Source organism: Miniopterus natalensis, chromosome 20 (assembly GCF_054644295.1).
Source record: "Miniopterus natalensis isolate mMinNat1 chromosome 20, mMinNat1.hap1, whole genome shotgun sequence".
Lineage (NCBI taxonomy): Eukaryota > Metazoa > Chordata > Mammalia > Chiroptera > Miniopteridae > Miniopterus > Miniopterus natalensis.
In genome coordinates, this window is record NC_142100.1 from 20,585,801 (window position 1) to 20,607,242 (window position 21,442).

The 21,442-nt window shown below is 49.6% G+C and overlaps 1 protein-coding gene across 3 annotated transcripts in view; it reads right to left on the bottom strand.

The window, feature by feature from the left end:
- Positions 1-1,202: 1,202 nt before the first annotated feature.
- BICDL1 (BICD family like cargo adaptor 1) overlaps positions 1,203-21,442 on the bottom strand; it is a 50,117-nt gene continuing 29,877 nt past the window's right edge. For 2 of the 3 annotated variants that reach the window (XM_087828819.1, XM_087828820.1), the window contains 6 exons: positions 15,792-15,971; positions 15,014-15,232; positions 13,731-13,874; positions 9,851-9,981; positions 4,143-4,263; positions 1,203-1,364 (listed from right to left, as the gene is read on the bottom strand). In XM_087828819.1, coding sequence (XP_087684945.1) covers positions 1,203-1,364; positions 4,143-4,263; positions 9,851-9,981; positions 13,731-13,874; positions 15,014-15,232; positions 15,792-15,971 — 957 coding nt within the window. The remainder of the gene's footprint in view (positions 1,365-4,142; positions 4,264-9,850; positions 9,982-13,730; positions 13,875-15,013; positions 15,233-15,791; positions 15,972-21,442) is intronic. The other variant, XM_016201605.2, reaches the window with a different exon arrangement.

Here is a 21,442-nt window from a genome sequence, read left to right on the forward strand (position 1 = left end):
TGTATTTACATGATTGCTACATACAAAAGTACAGCACTGTGGTATGTACATATCTATAGGTACATTCTTTCCGCCCATCCCTGCTGTGCTTTTCCCGGGTGAGGGAGGGAGACGATCCTTCGTGAAGCAGCTTGCGGGCCGACTTAGCCCCGGTGCCTCTGAGTGAGGGCCTCAGCAGAGAGGGTGCAGTGGCTGAGGAAGGAGCAGAAGCAGCAGGTGGCAGGACTCATCCTTTTGCAGGGCTAGTGGGCAGTATCTGGAGGCATCCACCCCGTGGTGACAATGCTGCCCATGAGGTGGAGGTGGCTGACCGCAGACCCCTCTGGGGCCATTCCGTAGCCTGGAGTTGCTTGGCTGAACCAAGAATTTGTCTATGTGAGGGAAGCAGGGGGCTGGGAGGAAGAGACCCCTCCCAACCCAGGCCCCCTGAAGGGGAAAGGGCTGGATGGCTAAAGCCTGCAGGAGACCCATTAGGAGACTGGCTGGCCAGTCCCTGCTGGGGGGGCCTGCACTGGCGGAGGCCGGGAGGGAGAGCAGTGGTGCCAGGGGGCAGGCCCTTCTGGGCTTGGGATGGCCTCCACCAAGCCGTGGTAGAGCCCGCTATGGCTGAGCACACGAGCACAGCCCCAGCCATTAGGCCCCACGGCTGGGTCTCCTGCCCGCAGAGGTGCTCTTGGCAGAGGTGCATGCACAGGGGTGAGGAGCTGCCTCCCCTTACTCCCTGGGCCAGGGGCTGGGGGAGGGGGGAGGGAGGCTCAGGCCTGGGCTTGGTGCCCTGCAGGACTAGGCCCCTGTGGCTCAGGCCAGCTGGGGGCAGCCCCAGCCCTCTGAGGCATGCAGAAAGGGCCTGTTTCTCCTATTCCCCATGTTCCACAACAGGAGGGCAGCAGCGCCTGGGGGTGGGCGGGGTGGGCTGCTCCGGAGGGAGCCTGAGCCCTGCTCCACTGCGGATCCTAGGGAAGCCTCAGCTGGGCTGAGCTGGGCAGTGGGGACAGGGCTCCTGCCTGTCCCTCTATCAAGGGCAGCCTTCAGAGGCAAAGCGGGCCCTCCTGGACGACTTGGCCCCAGTGTGGGCAGGCCATGCACCACTGAACCAGGCCCAGGGAAGACCCTCGCATGCAAACTCGGTGGGCTAGCCCTCTCCCGCACCCCTTGCAGTCGCCTCCAGCCCACCCATCCTCGCTGGCCTGACTCCTCCCAACTTAAATTTTCCTGAAGAATGAGAAGAGCCGTTTGCCTTCAGTGGTGCTGGGCTCGGCCCCGCGCCCCACACCATGGGCCCTGGAAAGGGCAGCAGCAGGCCGGCTCCGTTCCTTCAGGTGCGTGTCCATCAGCTGCCGGTCAATGACCCTGTGCATGTCATCCTGCAGAGAGCAGAATGGAGGGGGCTGAGCAGGGCAGTGTCCTGGCACTGGGGTGGGCAGGGAGGTGACATGTCTGAAATACCGAAGGACAGGAGATGATGTGAGATGATGATGAGATGAGTGAGCGGCTGCAGCCAGGGCTGCCCCAACTGAGAAAGCAGCGAGCGTAGGTGCCGGGACACAGGAGCCACACACCACCTCCTCTCCTCAGGGCCTGGGCTGGCTTCTCCAGTGTTGCCCTCTGGCTGACAAAACTCCACAGACGGTTTGTCTCTACAGGCCCAGAGAGTGGCCGCCAGCTCCACACCAGTGCTCAGCCTCGCTTGTTACCGGCCCCCTCTGCCCTGCCTCCTGTATTCTTTGCGGCTGGGTGGGTGCCGCCCCTGTTCACAGCCTCAGCTTGCCAGCTCTGACCCAATGGCCTGGCCTCAGGTGGCTTCTGCCCCTTTTCCCTTCTAAGTATTACCAGCCTGAGCTGCTGACACCTGTGCACCACAGACAAGGACACAGACTCCCTGGGTGCCAACCTTGCTTACCAACAACCACATGCATCAGCCCCCTCCTTGCGAGGCTCCCATGTGGCAGAAGCCTGGGCATCACCAACCACTTCAGGGCTTGACTTGCTTCAACTCAGGCCCGTTTCCTTAGCCGCCTCACTGGGGTAGCACCTTTCCCCTTCCAATTTGTTAAAGTTGCCTAGAAAGTGCCCCCCTCACCTGACTCCACCTTACAGAACAGCGGCTTTGACCCCTCAGAGAAGCTTCTGGACAGAGCAGCTCCACTCTATTCTAGTTGCTAGATCCCAATCTTGTGCAAGACTCCATTTGGCAAAGGCATTCTGCCACTAACAGTGCGAAAACCATTGGTTTAGAGACACAAGCAGCCTGTCTAGTTCACGTCAGCAGGAAACAACAAGCGTCTGCCTGATTCCTTCACCCTTGAGCCCTGTGGGCTCTGGGATATCCTGGTGAGAAGAGCCTTGGGCTAAACCCTGGAGTAAGTCCACTGCTCATGTCCCAGGGTGGTGAGGCCAGCATTTGGAGTGGGGAGCTCCCCAAGGTCAGGGCAACCACTCACTTGAGGGCAGGAAGTGGGGCTAGCAGGCCCCTCTCCCTGAACAGCTTGGCCATCACCTCCTACGCTCTCACTAGAGGGTGTCACAATGTCTTCAGGTTTCAGTGTGAAACAAAGACTTAGCCACACCACCAGGTGAGGACCTCTTGTTCCCGCCTTTGCTCATGTCCTGTCCTGCCTTTCCCTCCTCCCATCCCCGTCTGTCTTCATACTCCTGGTCCTTCACTGCTCCCCTCCCTCTTCCCGTCCTCACAGAAACAGGAGACACGCTCCCTACTTGTGTGTCCCGGTGTCGAACCCGCGGCACAGTGTCCTGCACTTAGGACGCACTTAACAGAGTCTATGTTTTAAACACAACATTATGAGTGGCACGGTAACCTTCAGAGACCCTTTCAAAGCTGCCAGTGTTTATGCTGGCACACTGCACACCGCATTTTTTATACTTTAAAGTTTGTCAAGGTAATCCCATGGCACAGATCACGTTAGAACACTATACACACATACACACGCATGAGCTGCTCGTAATTCCGTGCCTGCCGTTATTTCCAGGCAAGGCAACCCACTTATGAGGCGATGGTACCAAGAAACCAGGGGTCAGCCAGTCAGTACTGGGCCACGTGCTGCCGCGTTCACGGACGTGATGGTGATGGGAGGGAGGTTGGGCCGATGGCAGGCACACAGTACAGAGAGGATGCCAGACGCCAGCACACACAACACGGTGGGCCATGAGAGAGGCGGCAGGGACAGGACTTCGATGGCAGCAGTGGCGGGGGAGGATGGGGAATGAAGGCTCAATCTCACCTCAAAGGCAGGAGGGGTGTACAACTAAAGCTGTTGATACAGGAACTGAGAAAGGCCACTAGATCAGAAACCAAAGGAGCCAGATAGTAAAAAGCCCTGAGGAAGCAAACTGCAGCCAGGAGAGAAGAGAAAAGAAACAGGACAGTAAGCCAGGGAACGACTGCCCAAGAAGCCAGGGACCAGCTCTGAGGGTGTCGGGGGAGGGTCAAAGCTCAGAAGGGCCCCTGGAGGAACAGCTGCCATAACCTGCCCTCCACAGTGGGGCTTGCCTGGTAAAGCCGCAGGTGGCTTTTCATCTGTCTGGTTAGTATTTCTTGGGGAGCAACCTGAATGGTTACACCCATATCCTGAAACTGTACTATGATAACCTCATTAACAAAAAGCAAGGACAGCCCTGGCCCAGGGGAAGTCCTGTCAGGCCTGAGATGGGTAGGCTGCCTGGACACTGAGAGCAGTGGTCCTAGAGAGGGACACAGACTCATCTTCCCCAGACTCACACCAGGACAGGACTCTGGAAAAAGGAAGCTGGCCTTTGAGAAAGGGAAGGACAGCAGCTACATCCGCCTGTGTATTTTCATTCAGTCACATAGGGCTTCCTGGGCCTCCAAGTTAACAGCTGTTTCTTGCAAATCTAAACAAAGCATGACGATCAGCTGAAGGAGGCCCCTGTTCCCAGCCTAGAGGTCACCACAGCCCCAAACAACACAACCTGGGCTTCGCGGCTCCTGAGAGCATCCTCAGGCATCCTTCCCCAGGGACTGGGGAAGCAGGAGCTCTGAATTTCAGCAGGTGAGGACAGGTTACTGCTCACCCATGCACATCGAACCCTCCAGTATCAAACTCTCCTTACACGCTGCCTGTGTTCGAAGATTCCTCCTGGAGCCTCGTCCCCCCTCCCCTTACCTGCCAAGCCTCAAGCTGCTGTGAGAGGTTCAGTTTCTGTTGAATGGCGTCCAGCAGCTGGCTGTTCAGAGACATCATGTCCATCTTGCACTTGGCGAGTTCCAGCTCCACAGCGTTCTTCCTGAAGACAGACAAGCCAGAGTGAGCACGGACGCCTTGTGCTAGAAGCACGTGGTTCCTTACCTGGGGCACCTGGGGTCCACAGGATGAGAAATCAGGCTCTGACCCTAAACTTGCAACAAATAGTAACAGTAACTGTGATGTTACTTGCAGAAGGCTGGAAAGTTTGCAACATGCTTTCACAGACATTTTCTCAATTTTCCTAACCAACCTGTAGGGGAAGGGGATACCTGTCACCCCCATCTCACAGATGAAGAAGTGGTTAAGAGGATGATACTTAAGTCAGGACTAGAACCTAGAAGATCTCAAAGGCCTCACAACACTAAGGAGCTACTAATCCTTCCCCCAAAGGACCAGTCCCTGTGCAAGGTGAGGACCTTGCCCTCCTGGTCCCCTCCTTTTCACAAGCAATGCACCACTTAAGGGATCTAAGAGATACACACACCTGCAAAGGTGGCCACAAAGTGGTGATCACAGCTCACCTAATCGCAGTAGCCAGCAACTAGGGGACTGGTGGTAAGTTACTCACAATGTATTTGGGCCTGGGGAGGAAAGCACCAAGAAACAAGGTTGGATATACCTGCTTCGTAAAAGAAAACCTGCCTGTGTGTATTTGAAGGTCACAGGCAAACATGTCTCCTCAGTTATCTTGGAATGATGATCATTGATGGGCACTTGCTCCTACACACTTTCACATTTTGAAATGTTACACACATTACTTTGTAAACCTTCCCCAACACTGCTGAATTATAGTTCAATGCAAAAGATTATTAATTTGAGGAGGGGGCGGGGGGAATAAAAAGTGCAGGAGACTGCCTGGGCAGCCTCTGCAGAGGAGACAGTAGTCGCGTCGTTGCCAAAATGAGTGTTATTTAGCCCGTCTTCATACCTTTTGCATTCGACACAAAAACTAGCAAAAGTGTCCTCGTTGTACACGAGCCCGCGACCAATGTGCATGCTCAAGGACAGCTAGAGGACCCGCCTGCAGAGGCCGCCCAGCTCTGGCCTCAGGAGCGCACCAAGCTAAGCACGGCTGCAAGGCGGGGCCGTTAGGGTAAAGCCTTCTGGCCACCACTGTGACCAGCACTTCCTCACTCGCCTCCAGTCCACTGAGCAATTAGTCGCCTCCCCTGACCCCCACCGCTCCAGACCGGCGCCCCGCCCTTCCTAGAGAAGATCAGGACAGTCCGCCCACCCGGGATCCCGCCCGCAATGCGGCTGCAGGGACCGGAGCTGAGCCTGTCCAATGAGCGCAGGCGTTTCAGACGCTGCAGGCCGCTACGTCACGCCCGCTGCCATTGGCCAGTGGCGAACAGCGGAAATCCTGCGTGGAGCCGGTTGCCATGGACGCCCAGCCTGTCAGCGCGAACCCCGGGCGCCCAACCGGCGGCAGCCTCCTGTGCTCCCGGTGTCTCCCGGCAGGTGGCGCCAGGAGCAGCCTGGAGACGGGAATGTGCTGACTAACGCTGCCCGGGCGGAGGGCGGGGGGCGGAGCTCCAGCGGCGCCCGCCCAGCCTGCAGGAGGGGCCCTTCCTCCAGAAAGCGCCTGCAGCCGGGCGCCTAGCCCACCTCCGCGTCCCAGTCTCGGGGGACACTCCCGGAACGTTTGCGCACCAGGCAATCTTGGCGCTTGTCATTCACGACAAACCCCAGACCAGACAGCAAAGCTGCAGAAACCACTAATCACTATATTAATCAGTTTTTTTCAAAAGGCATATTTCAAGGGGCTAGAAGAATCCCTTGTTTAAACGAAAACACTAGCAGCTGATTCCTTTTTGCTTTTATAAGCCAGGCTGCCAGCCCCAGGTATTTGTTCTAGTGAGGGCCTTTCACCTGCAAGGAGACTGAATTGTTACTTAACGCTTCCGGGACTTACCTACTGCATAGGATAGGAATGGGTAAGATTCTTGCTGCCCAGTGAAGAGGGGGTGGTACTGTTCGTGGGGATTCTCACCCCTGACTTGACTACACATTAGAATCACGGGGTGGGTCAGGGGGACGCTGTTAAGAAGCAGCTCTAAACCCAGAGTCATACTGAATTTTCTGGAGAGGGAGGGCTCTGGCATCCGGAGAGTTCCCTAGATGATTCTAAAGGGCAGCCAGGATGGAGAATCAGAGTTGACGTATATGAAAGCATCTTATAAAACTCTTAAGGTCCTATACAAAGGTGGTGTGGCTCCCCCACAGATTTAAAATGATTCCTTAGGTCTGCTGTCTCAATTCTTGTATGCCAAGGGTTTCATTTCTAAGGGAGAAAAAAAGAAGTCCTCATGGAGTGACCCATCTACAAACCCCCCAAGGTCCAGCCCTGTTCTAAAGGGTCCGGGAAGGACAGGGGCCTCAATGCAGGGCTCCCCCTATTCCGGGAGGGGGGGGGGATTTGAAAGTCCATCCAGACTCCAGGTTTCCTGGGCCTCCTCTGACAGCAGGCAAGGAAGGGCAGGGATTTCAGGGTTTCATGGATTTCTGGTGGCCTCTTCATCTGTCACCCAGGTGCCCGGGCTAGGTCCCATTTATTTTAAGGGAGAGGGACTTGCCACCCTCTTGTCCGCACTTTCTCTGGCTCTATCTCCCACCTCCCTCGCTGATGACAGAACATGGTCCGAGCATGATGTCTGCTCTTCTACTCGACTAGCTGAGAAGAAATGACCAACACATCTCTGCTAACTTCATTCTGCTTTTTATTCCCCGTGGGCCTCCACAATTAGCGCCTTCACTGTGCCGTTTTGTTCCCTAACTGCGTGACACGATTTCACCCTGTTATATTCATAAAAGTCTGCGCCACTCCAAGTCATCACACTGCCATGCCGGTATTCACTAATTAAACCTACCAGGCAAAGACACCAAGGAAAGAGTGAAGATGGGACATATAAAAGAGTCACTTTAATCAAGCTGCTAAAATTATTAACGTTATGAAGGCATGAGGAGAGACTCTCTTCTTGTTTTTCTAGCCTGGGAACAGAAATTTTTTTCAACTTTCTAGTCCCCTATCAATGCCTGGATACACAGGGTGGTGCAAAAGTAGGTTTGTGAGCACATGAAACACAGAGTTAATTCTTTTTTTTTCCTTTTTTAAAGAGTTGATTTTTTTTTTTTTTAAGAGAAGAAGGGAGAGGGAAGGAGAAAGAAATGTTGATGTGAGAGTAAAACATGGATCAGCTGCCTTCTGCACACCCGCTACTGGGGACTGAGCCTGCAACCTGGGCATGTGCCCTGACCGGCAATTGAACCGATGACACCCAACCGAATCACACTGGCCAGGACAACAGAGTTTATTCTCGTATTATTATTTAATAATTATTGTATTATTTTCCATACGAATAACTATAAACCTACTTTTGCCCCACTCTGTACATGTGGGCAGACACCAGACCTCCAGATAACCCTCTCTCTCTCTCTCCCTGAAGGTCTCGCTTATCCAGACCACCTGACAGCCATTAACCAGACCTCCTGGTCTCTAAACAACCTGGCATCTAACATCCAGACAGCCTGACATCCGACTGATAACTCCTGGGCCAATCCTAGGGCTGAGAATTAGGACTTTAAGAACTCTTAACTCTCCTTTCTTCTCTGGAACACTTCTGGGTTTTTGCCTAGCTGTATTACCAGTCTGCAAACTCCAAAACCCTTGAATAAATATCATTTATTTTTAGCCAAAGCCTCCAGACTCCTTTTAAGTTCATTCGACAACACATAGGTTTGTGAGCCTGAGTATAAAATTCCTAAATGAACTGCTTTGGGCTTCTGACTAGACAGAAAAAGGGGCCCAAAGGTAAAACTATGAAATGGAGACGAAAATGATTAAAGAGAACAGAAGAGTGGGAAAAGGTGTGGAGAATTTTAAAGCCGGAAGTTAAAATGTATCCTATTTTTTTTTTTAAAAAAAGACACACAGTACCTAATTACAAATTGTTTCAAATGAGCCCCCTTTTAACTTCCTGACAAGCAGCTATGGGGTGAGGGGAAAGGGTGAGGGTAAAGGATGTGGGGATGGGAGTCAGAGGTGGAGGCCGGTGATCACCACTGCCTGTGATCCTGGGAGAGAATCTGTTTCCTCATCTGCAAATTTAGGATTAAAAATTTTTACCTCTTGCTGTGGCTGGGAAGGTTAGAGGATGAAAGTGTTTTGTAGACAGCCAAGTGATGCACAGATGTTGTTATTAATGTGTTGTGAACAACCTAAAAGCAGGTACATTTTTAGTACTTTGTATCTCTCCCCACTCAGTGAGTAGGGTATATAGACTGAGTGCATGATAAATAATTTGCAGGGGGATGGGAAACAGGTAAATACGTTTTGTTTATGTCGTTCCAAATTTCCTGAATGTAAGAGAATGAATTTATGCATTTCTTCTCTGCTAGAGAAAACCCAAAACATTAAAAAAATTACCCAGTTCCCTGGAAATACAGGGGACAGAGAAAAATGTTAAATGACACTCTGGGATGCAATCACACACTCAGAATATAGAAAAACTCTGAAACAAACAATTCAGTCTCTTCAATAAATAAATGCAATATAAAAAGAATGGAGGGGGAAGACTTTGGGGACAACATATCAAGTAAATGGAGTATGTAGAGTCTGAGTCTAATCAAACTATAAAAAGACATTTATGGGACGCCTGGGGAAATCTGAACCCTGGACACCAGACGATGTAAGAAATAAGTTTTTACAAGTGTGATAACTGTATTGCTGGTTGTGTGTTTTATAGTAAGTGCCTTTTCCTGGTAGAGATCCATACTGAAGTGTTTATAGATGAGCAGACAGGATGTGTTGTGATTTTCTTTAACACCGTCCAGTGGGGAGGTGGAGGAAGCGGGCGAGGGTGGAGATGTAAAACACCAGCCATATGCTGATTAGTGCTGAAGCGGAGAGATGGGTAAGGAGGGATCCAGCTTATGTTTCTACTTTTGTGCATGTTTGAAAATGTCCATAATAAAAGTTAAAAAAAAATCACACCTCTAAAAATAAAAATGTCGAGGTAGATATATATAATGAAACTGGAAGGCTCTCTAAGATGTAAGTGGGGGAAAACAAGACATGTAGAGCATCATCCATTGATATTTTTTGTTGTTGTTAATCTTCACCTGAGGATATTTTTCCCATTGATTTTTAGACAGAGTAGGAGGGAGGGAGAGAGGGAGGAGAGAGGGAAAAGAGAGAGAGAGAAACATCTAAGCAAGAGAGACACGTCTATCCGTTGCCTCCTGCATGTCCCCTGACTGGGGCCTGGGATTGAGCCTGCAACCCAGGTATGTGCCCTTGACTAGGAATTGAACCCGAGACCCTTCGGTGTGTCGGCCGACGCACTAATCACTTAGCCATATCTGCCAGGACCATTGATGTTTTTAAAAGCCCAGGACAACTACATTGCACACACGTGTGCATATGCAGAGGGAAAAGGTCTGCAAACAACGCCCGCCCACCTTTCAGTAGCAGTGTCTAGACGGAGACAATGGGATTGGGGGTGAGGGTGGATAGCAGGGAAATTCTTTCACTTTTATATCTTTCTGCATGGTTTAACTTGTAAAATGGAGCACATACGCATGTTACTTGTAATGAAAGTAAAATGAAACGAGCCATGCTCACTCACTTTGCAATGGCCTCATCCCGGTCCCTGATGGCTTTCTGAAGCTGCTCCTTTGGTTCCTTGTCCTCAGATGTCACTCTGAGTCGGTCTCTCTCCTCCTTCAGTGCAGTCATCTCCACACTCAGCAGTGTGACCTAAAGGGAGACCAAAGGGATGAGTGTTATGATACCACTGCTGCTGGCCTGGGGTGTTTCCCTCCGAGAGGTAGAAAGGAGCGAGGAGCCTCGGGCAGGCTCGGGGCCTGTGTGCCATGCAGGCTGGTTGCTGCCTGCTGCCTGCTGCTCTGAGAAAGGCCCTCTCTCCTGGAGAAAGGGCGCCACATGCTAGGCTGGAGCTCAGTGGCTATGGACTGCAGCCACGGGGCCAGATCCCCTTTGTACACAGCACACCGCACCACCTCCTTCATTTCAAGGCAATCCCAGGGAACAAATAAGTGAAGACTACACGTCCACTTGGGCACTGAAACACAGTTTTGGGGGTAGAAACTCAACAAGGAGCACTGTTACCCACAGGGCCCTGGCTGTTTAAAGCCTGGGACCTGGTTCCCATCTCTGTGACAGCACTTGGCACAGCCTGGCTCCTCCACCTTCATTCTGCTCCCCAGGTCAAAGCTACATACAATTTAGAGACCTACATGATGTTATCACCTTTCCCTTCAAACCTGTCACCTTTTCTGTGCTCCACACCTTAGTGAATGGCACCACAGCCTGTCCGCTGGTGGTGGGCTCCCTTGGTGACCACGGCTTACCTGCCTTGCACACCTTGAGCTCTGTGAAGGCAGGAAGCATATCCTATCTATCTATGTATCTCAGATCCTGACTCTGTATGATGCTTAATTCCAAAGGCTTGTGCAGTGGGTGGACAGATGTGATTTTTTTTTTTTTGGCTACTCAGCTCCCCAAATCCCTTCCTATTCTGGGGGCATTCCTGGTTGTGTGAGTCTTGGGAGACAGGACATGCCCTTCCCCACTAGCGAAGTCCAAAGGGGAGAGACATAGTGTTTCCAAGGCACCTGGGTATGAATCCTAAACTTGCCAGCCACCCCTCCCAACCTGGGACTGTAGCTCACGAGGGCAGAGCAAAGCCACAGACCACTGGGAAATTATTACACGGACAGCAGGTTTTTGCCTCTTCCCACGGCTCCCTCCTTCCTGTTTGGAGCTCAGTTCTCCAACCTTCCAACCTTCCAACCTTGATTCTGTAAGCTATCAGATTTCATCCCAATGCATTCTCTTTCTGCTTAAGTTATGCTGAGCGAGTTTCTGTTGTTTGCAACCAGAAACCCTGACTGGTAGAGCTTTTAGTAAATACTTGCTGAATGACTGGAAGGGTGGGAGCCCCTTCTCATAGCTGATAGGATCAGACTGGAGTCAGGATACCTGACCTGCCCTCTTGTTAAATATTACACATACTTCTGACATTTTTCCAAGGAAGGATCCACCCATACAGGTCTGTCTCTCCCACTAGGGAAGAGACGTCACCTTTTCGGTTTATTCCTCTGCTCTTCAAGTCCCAGGCTTACCTATCCTCAGATAGAACAAAACTGAGCCAAGGCCCCAGGACTAAGGCTGGAGATCAAGTTTCCCTATAGACTAAGACGGCAGAGTTGCCAGCTCCTGGGGAAGCAGCCACTTGGGAGGAAATCAGAGGACACCCCACAATGAAGAGGGATATGGGACAATTTGTTGTCACTATGGGCAATGGATTTTGTGCTCTTGGGTGCCTGGTAGGGACATCAGAACATCAGGACCTGGTGAGCAGGGTTAGCAGCCTTAGGGAAAGGACAGGCTGGGCATCTGCAGAGGCCACGACAGGCATATGCTCGGGTAGCCCTGAGGCAGGCAAGGCCACAAGTGAGAAGCCCAGCCTTGCCTTATTTGTTAGCAGGTTCTGCAGCTTGGCAGCCCAGGACTCAAGTCCCAGAAAGCACCTGGCAGAGACAGCCAGACATGTGAAGACCAAATAAGCCCTGACATGACCTCAGGCCAGCCGTGGGCCAGCCAGGTGTCCTGCCAGCTGAGCAAGCAACAGATAAAAGTACATGCTAGGCAGGAAATGCCAACGTTTAATATGCTCCAGATAAAACATAAGAACGTTTTGCTCTGACCTGGAAAACCTGGTCAAGATGGAGACAACTGGCTCATCTGCCTCAGACGTGACAAGGGACTTACCCTCTCTAAGTTACAGGCTTTTCACAAAAAGCAGGAATACATGTAACTATTTCCCAGCATCAGGTTGTTGTGAGGATCAAATGAGATGAGCAACATCCAGGACCCAGCTCAGTGCCTGACACGGTGCCTCACTAGGGGTTGTGAGCTCCACTCTCTTCTCCTCCCTTCCCCCCCGCCCCCGCCGCTCGGGGCGTCTTGCTGACAGCTGTCATGAGGACTAACCTGGCTTGTTTATACACTGACAGGCTACAGCCACCCCTAAATCCACTTTTCCCAAATAAGGCAGGTGTTCTCATGATTAGCGTCAAAGGAAACATCCTGAAGTTATGTATCGAGGGCTTCATTTGCCCTTGTGCTTGACAATTCTTTGTTTGACAAGGCACCGTGCTAGACGCTTCAGGGGAAGATGAAAGATACGTCAGACCTCGAGCTCGTCTGCATGGGGGTCTAAGTTCTGGGGAAATGAGATGCGAGGGAGGGCAAGCATGGAGCCAGGGTGGCTCCATGAGGAAGGGAATTGAGCGTTTCGAGGAGGAAGTGAAACCTGTTCAGGAACCTGATGGATGAGGAAGGTTGAGATTATGCACAGGTGGCAGGGAGAGTCCTCAGGGCAGGAAAGTTGGAGAGAAGATCCAGGTGTGGGAAAGCATGGGGACTGTGTGCCCTTTAAAAGCCTCTGTTCAGGCCCTGGCCGGGTAGCCCAGTTGGTTACAGCGTTGTCCTGATACACTAAGGTTTAGGGTTCAATCCCCAGTCAGGGCACATACAAGAATCAACCAATGAGTGCGTAAATGAGTGGAACTCACAGTCTCTTTCTCTCTCCCCACCCTCCCTTTCTCTAAAAATCAATAACCTACATCCTGCTCATGCTTCTGAATGAAGTAATGCCCTCTGGTGTTTCTAGTTTTATAATTCAGAGAAGCAACAAAACCAAACCAAAAAAAACACACACACAAAACAGCCAGTATCAAAGAGCTGACAAGCAGAAGCATCCTGCAGAAATTTAAATAGGCTTTAAAATAAAGAAGACTTGTGTTAATCCAAAGAACGTTTAAATCCACGCTCTTTCGTATTTCATTCTTCCAGTTTCAAAGACCTGTCCCTAAGTCTGAACCACTTCCTGGCCCAACAACCACCTGAGGGCCTTAGGTTTGAGGCAGGAGAATGTCTTTGGCTGCCCAGACCCACTCTCTGTGCTTGGCCAGGAACAAGCTACAGTTTTCAATGGCCACTCTCTGTCCCTGTGATCTGGTCCCTCACAGTGAGTGCAGTCATTAACGGCTGTGGGTGGGGCTGACTCCCAATATCTTCCAAGAGAACACTACTAGGAAGTTCAATGGGCACAACTCCCAAAAAGGACAAGAGTTTACTTCTATACGGTCCTTTCAATGTAAGAAATACTGACTGAAGCGAAAGCCAGGCTTAAATTCCACCTCTCAACAGTCTTGTGTAGAGGTGACTAGCTTTGGACAAGGAAAGAAGGGGGGCAGGCTGGGTGGGGCAGGGTTTAATATGCTGCCTGCTTGGTATCCCCTGCAAGTGGGACAGAACCTCTATATATCATCCTAATCCAAAGGAAGGGCTATCCTCTGAGGATCTACCAGAGGACACCCTGCTTCTCAAACAGCCATGGGAGGGAAACTCACGAGGGTCCCGAGAGCCCGGGGACATGTGCATACTCCCTGCACCGGGCCAAGGACGGGGGTGCTCACCTGACTGTGGAGGCGCTGCAGCTCTTCTAGGCTCTGCCTCAGTTTACCCCTCTCTCCCTCCATGAGTTCCCTCAGGGCTCTCGAATCCTCACTGGTCTGCCTTATCTGTTCTTCTAAAGAGTCATCGTCAATCCTCCGGGAGCTCTGACAGCAAAACGGAGCGAGCCAGCCAACCAGAGAGATGGTGAGAGGAGGGGAGCAGAGAGATGGTCAGTGGCAGAGATGTAGAGGAGAGAGGGCAGAGATGGTGGGGGTGGGGAGGAGATGGTCAGTGGGAAAGATGCAGAGGAGAGAGGGCAGAGATGGTGAGGGTGGAGGGGAGTGATGGGGAGGGGAGCGGAGAGATAGTTCAGTTCGGGGGAGAGCAAGATAGCAGGAAATGGGACAGAGGAGCAGGAAGGAGAGAAAGGAGAGAGACAGAGGAAGCAAGAAAGATTAGAGGAGAAAGGTTCTCTTGCTCAATTCCAACCTGCAAACAGCAGCCAGACATTTACTCTTTTCAGGCTTCAGGGAAAGGAGATTGTGTGGTGTGAACAGCACACCTCCCTGAGCTTCCCTTCCCCACAACAACCCGGTCTCCACACTGCAACACATCCCCCAGACCCACACCGCCTGTGCAGATAAGGGCAACCACCCTTCCATCTGAACTATTCTGTAGGAAGGTGAAACCTGAGCAGAAACAGCAGCCTGAGAGCGGGACTGAGAAAGGAGTAAGGCTGGCAGAAAGCCGTTGTGAAGCCAGAAGAAATGCCCATCTGCCAGAGCCCCTGGGAATGTCCTTCCCCACAGGAGCCACATGTGGAACCCTAAAAGGTCACTGTTGATCGTCTCAACTCCCTGTGCTCACTTACATACTTTTAGCAGAAGCCCCAGATCTTTTAAGTGCCTGTTCATAGTGAATCTCACCAGGAGGACCAATGGGCTGCACAAAAATAACTGTGGAGTTTACCTGGACCCAACGTTCTACATTCAAAGCTTCCAAGGAAAGCCCTTGAACTTGGGACCATCAGGGCCCATACTACTACATGGAGAAAGTCCTCCATTCGTACCCTAGTGTCTGCAGGAAGATGTCCGTGGAGCCTCCCACTCCCTGGTACTCAGCCCCTCTGCTTGATCACCAGCACTCAGTGCTCTCAGAGAACATTAGCTCAGAAGAAAACTCCTGAAGGTTTTATAAGGTTCCAGTTCAAGGGTCAGCCTCACTCTCTGTACCTGGTTTCAAGCTCCCACTAGTCAGGTCCTGTAGGGTGTAGGGTACATAGCTTCGAAGCCTGGTCTCTTACCGTGGGCTCCACGCCATCCACAATGCTCTGGATTAGCCTCTTGAGCTCACTGAGGGCCGTGCGCAAGCTGCCGGCAGGCACATCCTTGGCAGATGAGGTTTCCGAAGACTCGTCCATTGAGGAGTCCGTGGAGACGGCCGAGTCAGCGCTGTCGTTTCCTCGAAGGTGTGAGCAGAGATAGCGAACCTGGCAGTAGGCTTCCCAGAGCTGCAGTCTCAGCTGCTCCACAAAAGAATTATTCTTGATTATGGGCTCTAGAGTATACTGACACCCAGTCATCTTTTTCTAGTATATGAACCCAAGGGTCTAAGATGCTGTTCTAGGAGAAAGTTTTTTTTCATCACCTGTTCCAAAAATACCGATAGTTATATGGGCCCAGGACATCTATACAGACTCCCAATTCTTATGTTCCCTGCCCTCTAGACCCTCCCACTTGCCAAATAAAGCACTTCTTTATCTAGGCAGCTGCTCTGGTGGGAGTCAGTGAATGATTAGGGGATGAGTAGTTATGAGTAGTATGAAAAGAAGCCAAGTGGACAGATCATAAATGATCGAGAACCCTGTCAACAGAAGAAATATGAGGCTAATGACTAGTCAACAAGCATTTCCTAAGAGGCACTGGGCAACAATGAGCCAGGACATGCTTCCTGACAGCTCCAGGAAGCAGGCCTAGGGACTTGCACAGGCTAAGGCTGAAGCAGTGGGCACTGGGCAGCAGGGGGACTGATGGGCTCCTGACATCCAGACCTGCCCTCAGGATCCCCAGGGATGTCAGCACCTGCTCTCTCTCCTGCTCCAGCTCCTCGGCCTCCATGCTCTGCTCAATCTCAGACAGGAGGGACGTGCTGGTGGCGGCAGAGCTCTGCAGACTCCTCTCCTCAGTGAGTTCTTCCACCTTCACCTGCAGTTGCCGGTATGAGAGCCGCACCTCCTGGAGCTCCAGCTGGCTTTGATGAAGCTTTAAGAGAAAGAGCACATGGTTGTGAGGCTTGACAGAACCAAAACAGATAGGGAACACTGACCTGGAACCTAATTGTGCTTCTAGATCCAACCACCCATTTACAGAAAAACACAGAGGAGGGAGAAACATGCTAGAATACATTAGGGGGATACAGTCAGCGACTTTCAGATCTGGGAAATTCTACAGGACAAGCAGCGCAGTTTCTTCAACAGATAAATTTCAAGGTAAAAAGAAAAGATAAAGGGGGAACCTACAGATTAAAAGAGATTTAGGAGACACTGACCAACTGCTATGTGTCAGCGTACTTTAATATGTACCTTGATTCATATGAAAAATATGAAAAGCAATTATGACATATACAAGACAATTGAAAATCTGAACACTGACTAGATATTTGATGATATGAAGGAAATACTGCTGATTTTTTAAGTAGAATAGTCCTGTGGCTATATCTTTAAATTTCTTATCACTAAGAGGTATTTGTTATTTACAGATGAAATAAAAATTCTGGGATTTATTTTAAAATAATACAAGAGAGGAGCAAGTGGATGGAAGAAGGACTGGTTAGGGGTTGATGGTTTGTAGAGCTGGGCAGTGGAGAACATGGGGCATCATCACACTATTCCATTTCTGAGTTTGCCTGAAATTATCCATAATAAAAAATTAAACACGCACACTATAGGTAAGATACCATTAGATTCTCACCAAAACATGGCTAAAATAAATACGTATGTGCATGAAAGACAAACCGGATATCCACAGCAGCACTATTCCTAAGAGCTACAAATTGGAAACCATCCAAATGCCAATAAAAATAGAATGGATATAGTTACATGCTGGAATACTATACTGCAGTAAACAAAGAACACACTGCTACTATATGCCACAACACGGATGAATTTCACAGACATAATGTTGATCAAAACCCAGGCATAAAACAATATATAGGGTGTCCCAAAAAAGGTATACATACACTTTGAATAATTATAAAGGCAGTGTTTATTAAAATACACTTCATTTTCAAAATTGAGCTATCAGCTGTTAAAGTGTGTATACATTTTTTAGGGGATACCCTGTATAACGTATGATTCCACTTATAAAAAGTGCCCAAACTTCATTGAGACAGAAGAGATGAAAATCGGAACAGCGGTTTATTTTCGAGGAAGTGGCAGGGTATTGCCTGGGAGGGAGGCTTGTGGGGTGCTGATAAGAGACTATGTGTTGAACTAGGTGCTGGTCACACAGGTGTACTTACTTGTAAAAATTCATTGGGCTGTCTGCTTAAGATCTGCACTCTTTACTATATGTATGTTATATTTTAGTGAAAAAGGTAAGGTTGTTTGCAGAAGAGCTAGGGGTGAGATTTGGAATATATCAGGATAGTAATACCAAGAATTCCCAAACCCCTGGGAAGAGCAGTCTGCCTTCTCGGTCATACTTCACGGTTTACGGACAAAGCCCTAGTCCTGGGAGGGACATTTCTCAGCATCTGGGGCTCAGAGAAGGAGGGAGATGGGTGCCAGTGGTAGAGAGGGAACAGCAATGCAAGTCTCACGGCTTATAGACCAGGGCTCCTTCCCTCTCTCTTACTGCTGCTACTTCACCCAACTCTGTATTCTCTATGGCCCCCTCCCTGTGGAGTCCAAACAGGGCACTGCTCCCTGGTGAAGTTACTCCTGCTGAATGTTAGAGTCGACTCCACTGTGACCGGTCCGTGCCATGCTCTTACTAGCGTGCTCCATCACTACACTTGCTTCTAACGTAAGGCCTCAAGTGCAGCATCTAATCCATTTGCTAACCGCTATGCAAATGTCCACACATCATACCTGTACAAAAAAAATTTTTTTTGGGGGGGAGGGGAGAACTTCCTGGGATTTAAATTTAACTAATTTATTGTCTTGTAAAATACACTTCTGGCTCTGGCTCAGTTGGTTAGAGTATCCACCTGTAGGCCAAAGGTTGGTTTGATTCCTGGTCAGGGCACAGACCTAGGTTGTGGGTTTGATCCCCAGTTGGGGTACGTACAGGAGGCAACTGAATGATATTTCTCTCTCACTGATGTTCCTCTTCCTCTCTCTACCTCCTTCTCTCTAAAAATCAATGAATATGTCCTGGGGTAAGGATTAAAAAAAAAAAGAGCAGACATTGTACTGTTTTTTTCCAGATTATTGGCCAAGTGGGCTTGTGGCTCCAACAGAGATGCAGAGACCAAGGGGCGGCAGGCAGCATCTCAGAGCTCTGTAGTTCTCATGAACGGAGCAAGCTGCCTTACGGAGCCTCCAGCCAATTCTTTAGGTGCCCTGAGAGCCTCCCCTCTGCTGGTCAGTATCAGAGAACAGTTGGCTAATGGCACCAGTGATCTAGATGTGCCTTAACTAGGAAGAGTTTGGAACCCGGCTGCTCAGAGAATGAAAAAGGAATTGGCAAGCTAGCTCTGCATGGTTCCCAGGGATCAGCAATACCTGCTGGTCCAGTGGGAACCCCTCCAGCCCCAGTTTTGAAGAAACTCAGAAAAAAGAAATTAGGGTTAAAAAAAAAAAAAAAAGACATTCCTAGGAAGCATTTGGCACGATTACAAATGGCATACTAAATTGGCAAAGTGCTTTACAATTATTTTCTAGACAACTCCACATACATCTCAGCAGGAGACGCTCAGCACGGACAAGTACAAGTTTTTCTGCACTGGACAAAATTAGTTCAATTACTCATGCACACTTGAAGGTGCTTAATTAATTATAACAGCAAGAGAACAAAAGACCAGGACAGATCTGTCCTCTCTGGGCAATAACTGATCCACAAACTTACGCAGAAAAAAACGAACCAAATCAGGAAAGAGTCTGTTACATATAAGAACCCTCTAAAAAGAGAAATATAATCCTTTATATAACAAAGATGACACACAATGTATTTATATGTAGCAACAAGGAAGACACCAAATGCCTTGTGTTTGTCCAATATAACAAGTTCAAGCTCACAATACTCACGCCCCTAATGTTGGCAGAAGTGGGGGCACTCTCCTCACTTTAAACCAGGGGACTGAGACGTTGTGAAATAAAATGATTTATGTAACAGTACATGCTCAGAGGCCCGGGTTCCAAGTCACCTGATTTCTGGGACCTGTGCTTTCTGATGAAATCCACCCACTCACTGGGATGAGGCCCCTGCACGCATCTGTGAGATGCCCAGCTGGGTATGAAATAGGGCAGTTACAGGGCCCTTCAAGGGACAATAGCCTCTACTGGATATTAAGAGTCTAGCAAAATGCTTGATTTTTAAAATGTATTGGGTCCTCGATAAATAATAATGTATACCCCTATTCTCAGCCTGAAAAACAAAATCAGAGTTGGATTTGATCAGTGGTTTAAAAATCTATATTTGACAGAACTTCAATGACATAGTGAACCAGATCAAAGGCTGGGGGTGGAGGGCTGCTCCGGCTATGGGAGGCCTGTTACCCTGCCTGCTCAGCCTTTCTCTCCTTCCCAGTCTAAGTAAAAGGATTAAAATCATGGGATTATGTACATTCCAACGCCACTAGCTCTACATTTCACAAATCTGATTTAGGAACATTCAACTACTACCCGAGTAAGCTGGAATTTTTATTTCTGTATCACAGCAGGCTATTTCAGCAACAGAAAGGGTTTTCTGGGGGGACTTTGGTAATTAGCAGCAGTGGAGGGAGAGTTTCATATGACTGAAGTACAGGAATGACAAATAGCTGGGAAAGATGAGAATTCAGCCCATAAATGCGTATTTTCCATATCAAAGTGGGAAGTGTCTGACTTGCTGTAGGCCCTGGGATGAGTGATGCTCTCATTTAAAAAAAAAAAAAATCATTCATTTTTAAATTTAAAAAAATATGTGTCTTTATTGATTTCAGAGAGAGGAGGGGGGAGGAGAGAGAGACAGAAACATCAATGATGACAGAGTCATGGATCAGCTGCCTCCTACACACCCCATACTGGGAATCGAGCCCACAACCCAGGAATGGGCCCTGACGGAGAATCAAACCACAATCTGCTGCATCATAGGTCTATGCTCAACTGCTGAGCTATACAGGCCAGGCTATTTATTTACTTTTTTAATCCTCACCAAGGATATTTTTTCCATTGCTTTTCAGACAGAGTGAAAGGGAGACAGAGAGAAACATCAATGTGAGAGAGACACATTGACTAGTTGCCTCCTGCACCCACCCCGACTGGGGATGGAGCCTGCAACCAAGATATGTGCCCTTGGCCAGAATCGAACCTGGGACCCTTCGGTCCACGGGCCGACGCCTTAACCACTGAGCCAAACCAGCCAGCGCAACACTCTCATTCTTGAAGGGGCCCGATCAGACGACAGTGGATGTACACGTGGCAAGGGTGTAAACTTGGGACTCTAGAGAACATACAGCTCACTGTGCCAGCCGGGTACTGGATGGTCCACACTGGTCCTGGCTCTTCCCCACCCCAGGTCCCCAATTCTTGGTTTGAAATAAGGACATTTCATTTATGAATTCATGCGAGACTGAATGTTTCTTTTAGGCAGGGGCAATTTCTCCGTTTTTCTGTACTTCTTTTCCTTCTACTGTCCACACTGCCCTGGCAACCCTCAGGAGAGTTCTCATGGGGTAAAAGAAGCTGGTGAAACACTGACTTGCAGAGGCTGGAAGCTATCCCTGAGCACCCGGTAAAGCAGGTGGTGGAGGGTTCTGACTTTTTACGCTATTGTGCATAAACAATTCATTTTTTCTAAGCCTCAGTTTTAGAATGTGTGCAAGCCTACGTTGCTCCCTGTAAAGAAGCATACAAACATTCACCACTATTATCATCATCAACCTTAAAACATGAGTGGACTCCTTTCAGCACCATTTCCTACTCAACACTAACAGAGGCCCTGCTATGGGCAAAGTTCCAAGCTGAAGATGCAAAAAACACACAGGGAGAAACATCACTAATTTGCCCTTAAAGAGGTTAATCACTCAGACGGTAGCTCAGCTGACAGTGTCAGTAACATGTGATCTTCGACTAAAATGCATCCTTCCTTATCCCACATCCCAGGGTTTTCTTCAACAGCTGACCACTGAGCCCACCCAGGGGGCCTTCCATGGCCTGGCCTTTGGGCGGGGACCCACCTGGTGCTCGAGCATACCTGGCTGCCCACCTGCACACGAATGACATTGCTGCAATCCATTCCACTCCCTGGCATGCCCCTAAGATGCCCAAGGGGAAGCAATGCACTCCTAGCCACCAGCCCCGGGTACTCTGAGGCCAACCGGGCAAAACTTTCTTGGTAGCAGATGCTACACTCTATTTCTGGGGATGCTGGGAGCAATTGTCTTGTTCAGGGGGTTGTTTCTTGTTAAGTGTGAGCTTGGGGATTCAGCTGAGGCCTGTTCCCTCAAAAAGGACAAATATGGCCATGAAGCAATTTCCTTTAGTGAGGAAAAAAAGAGGCTAATTAGGCTCACAAAGGGGTTAGCCTAT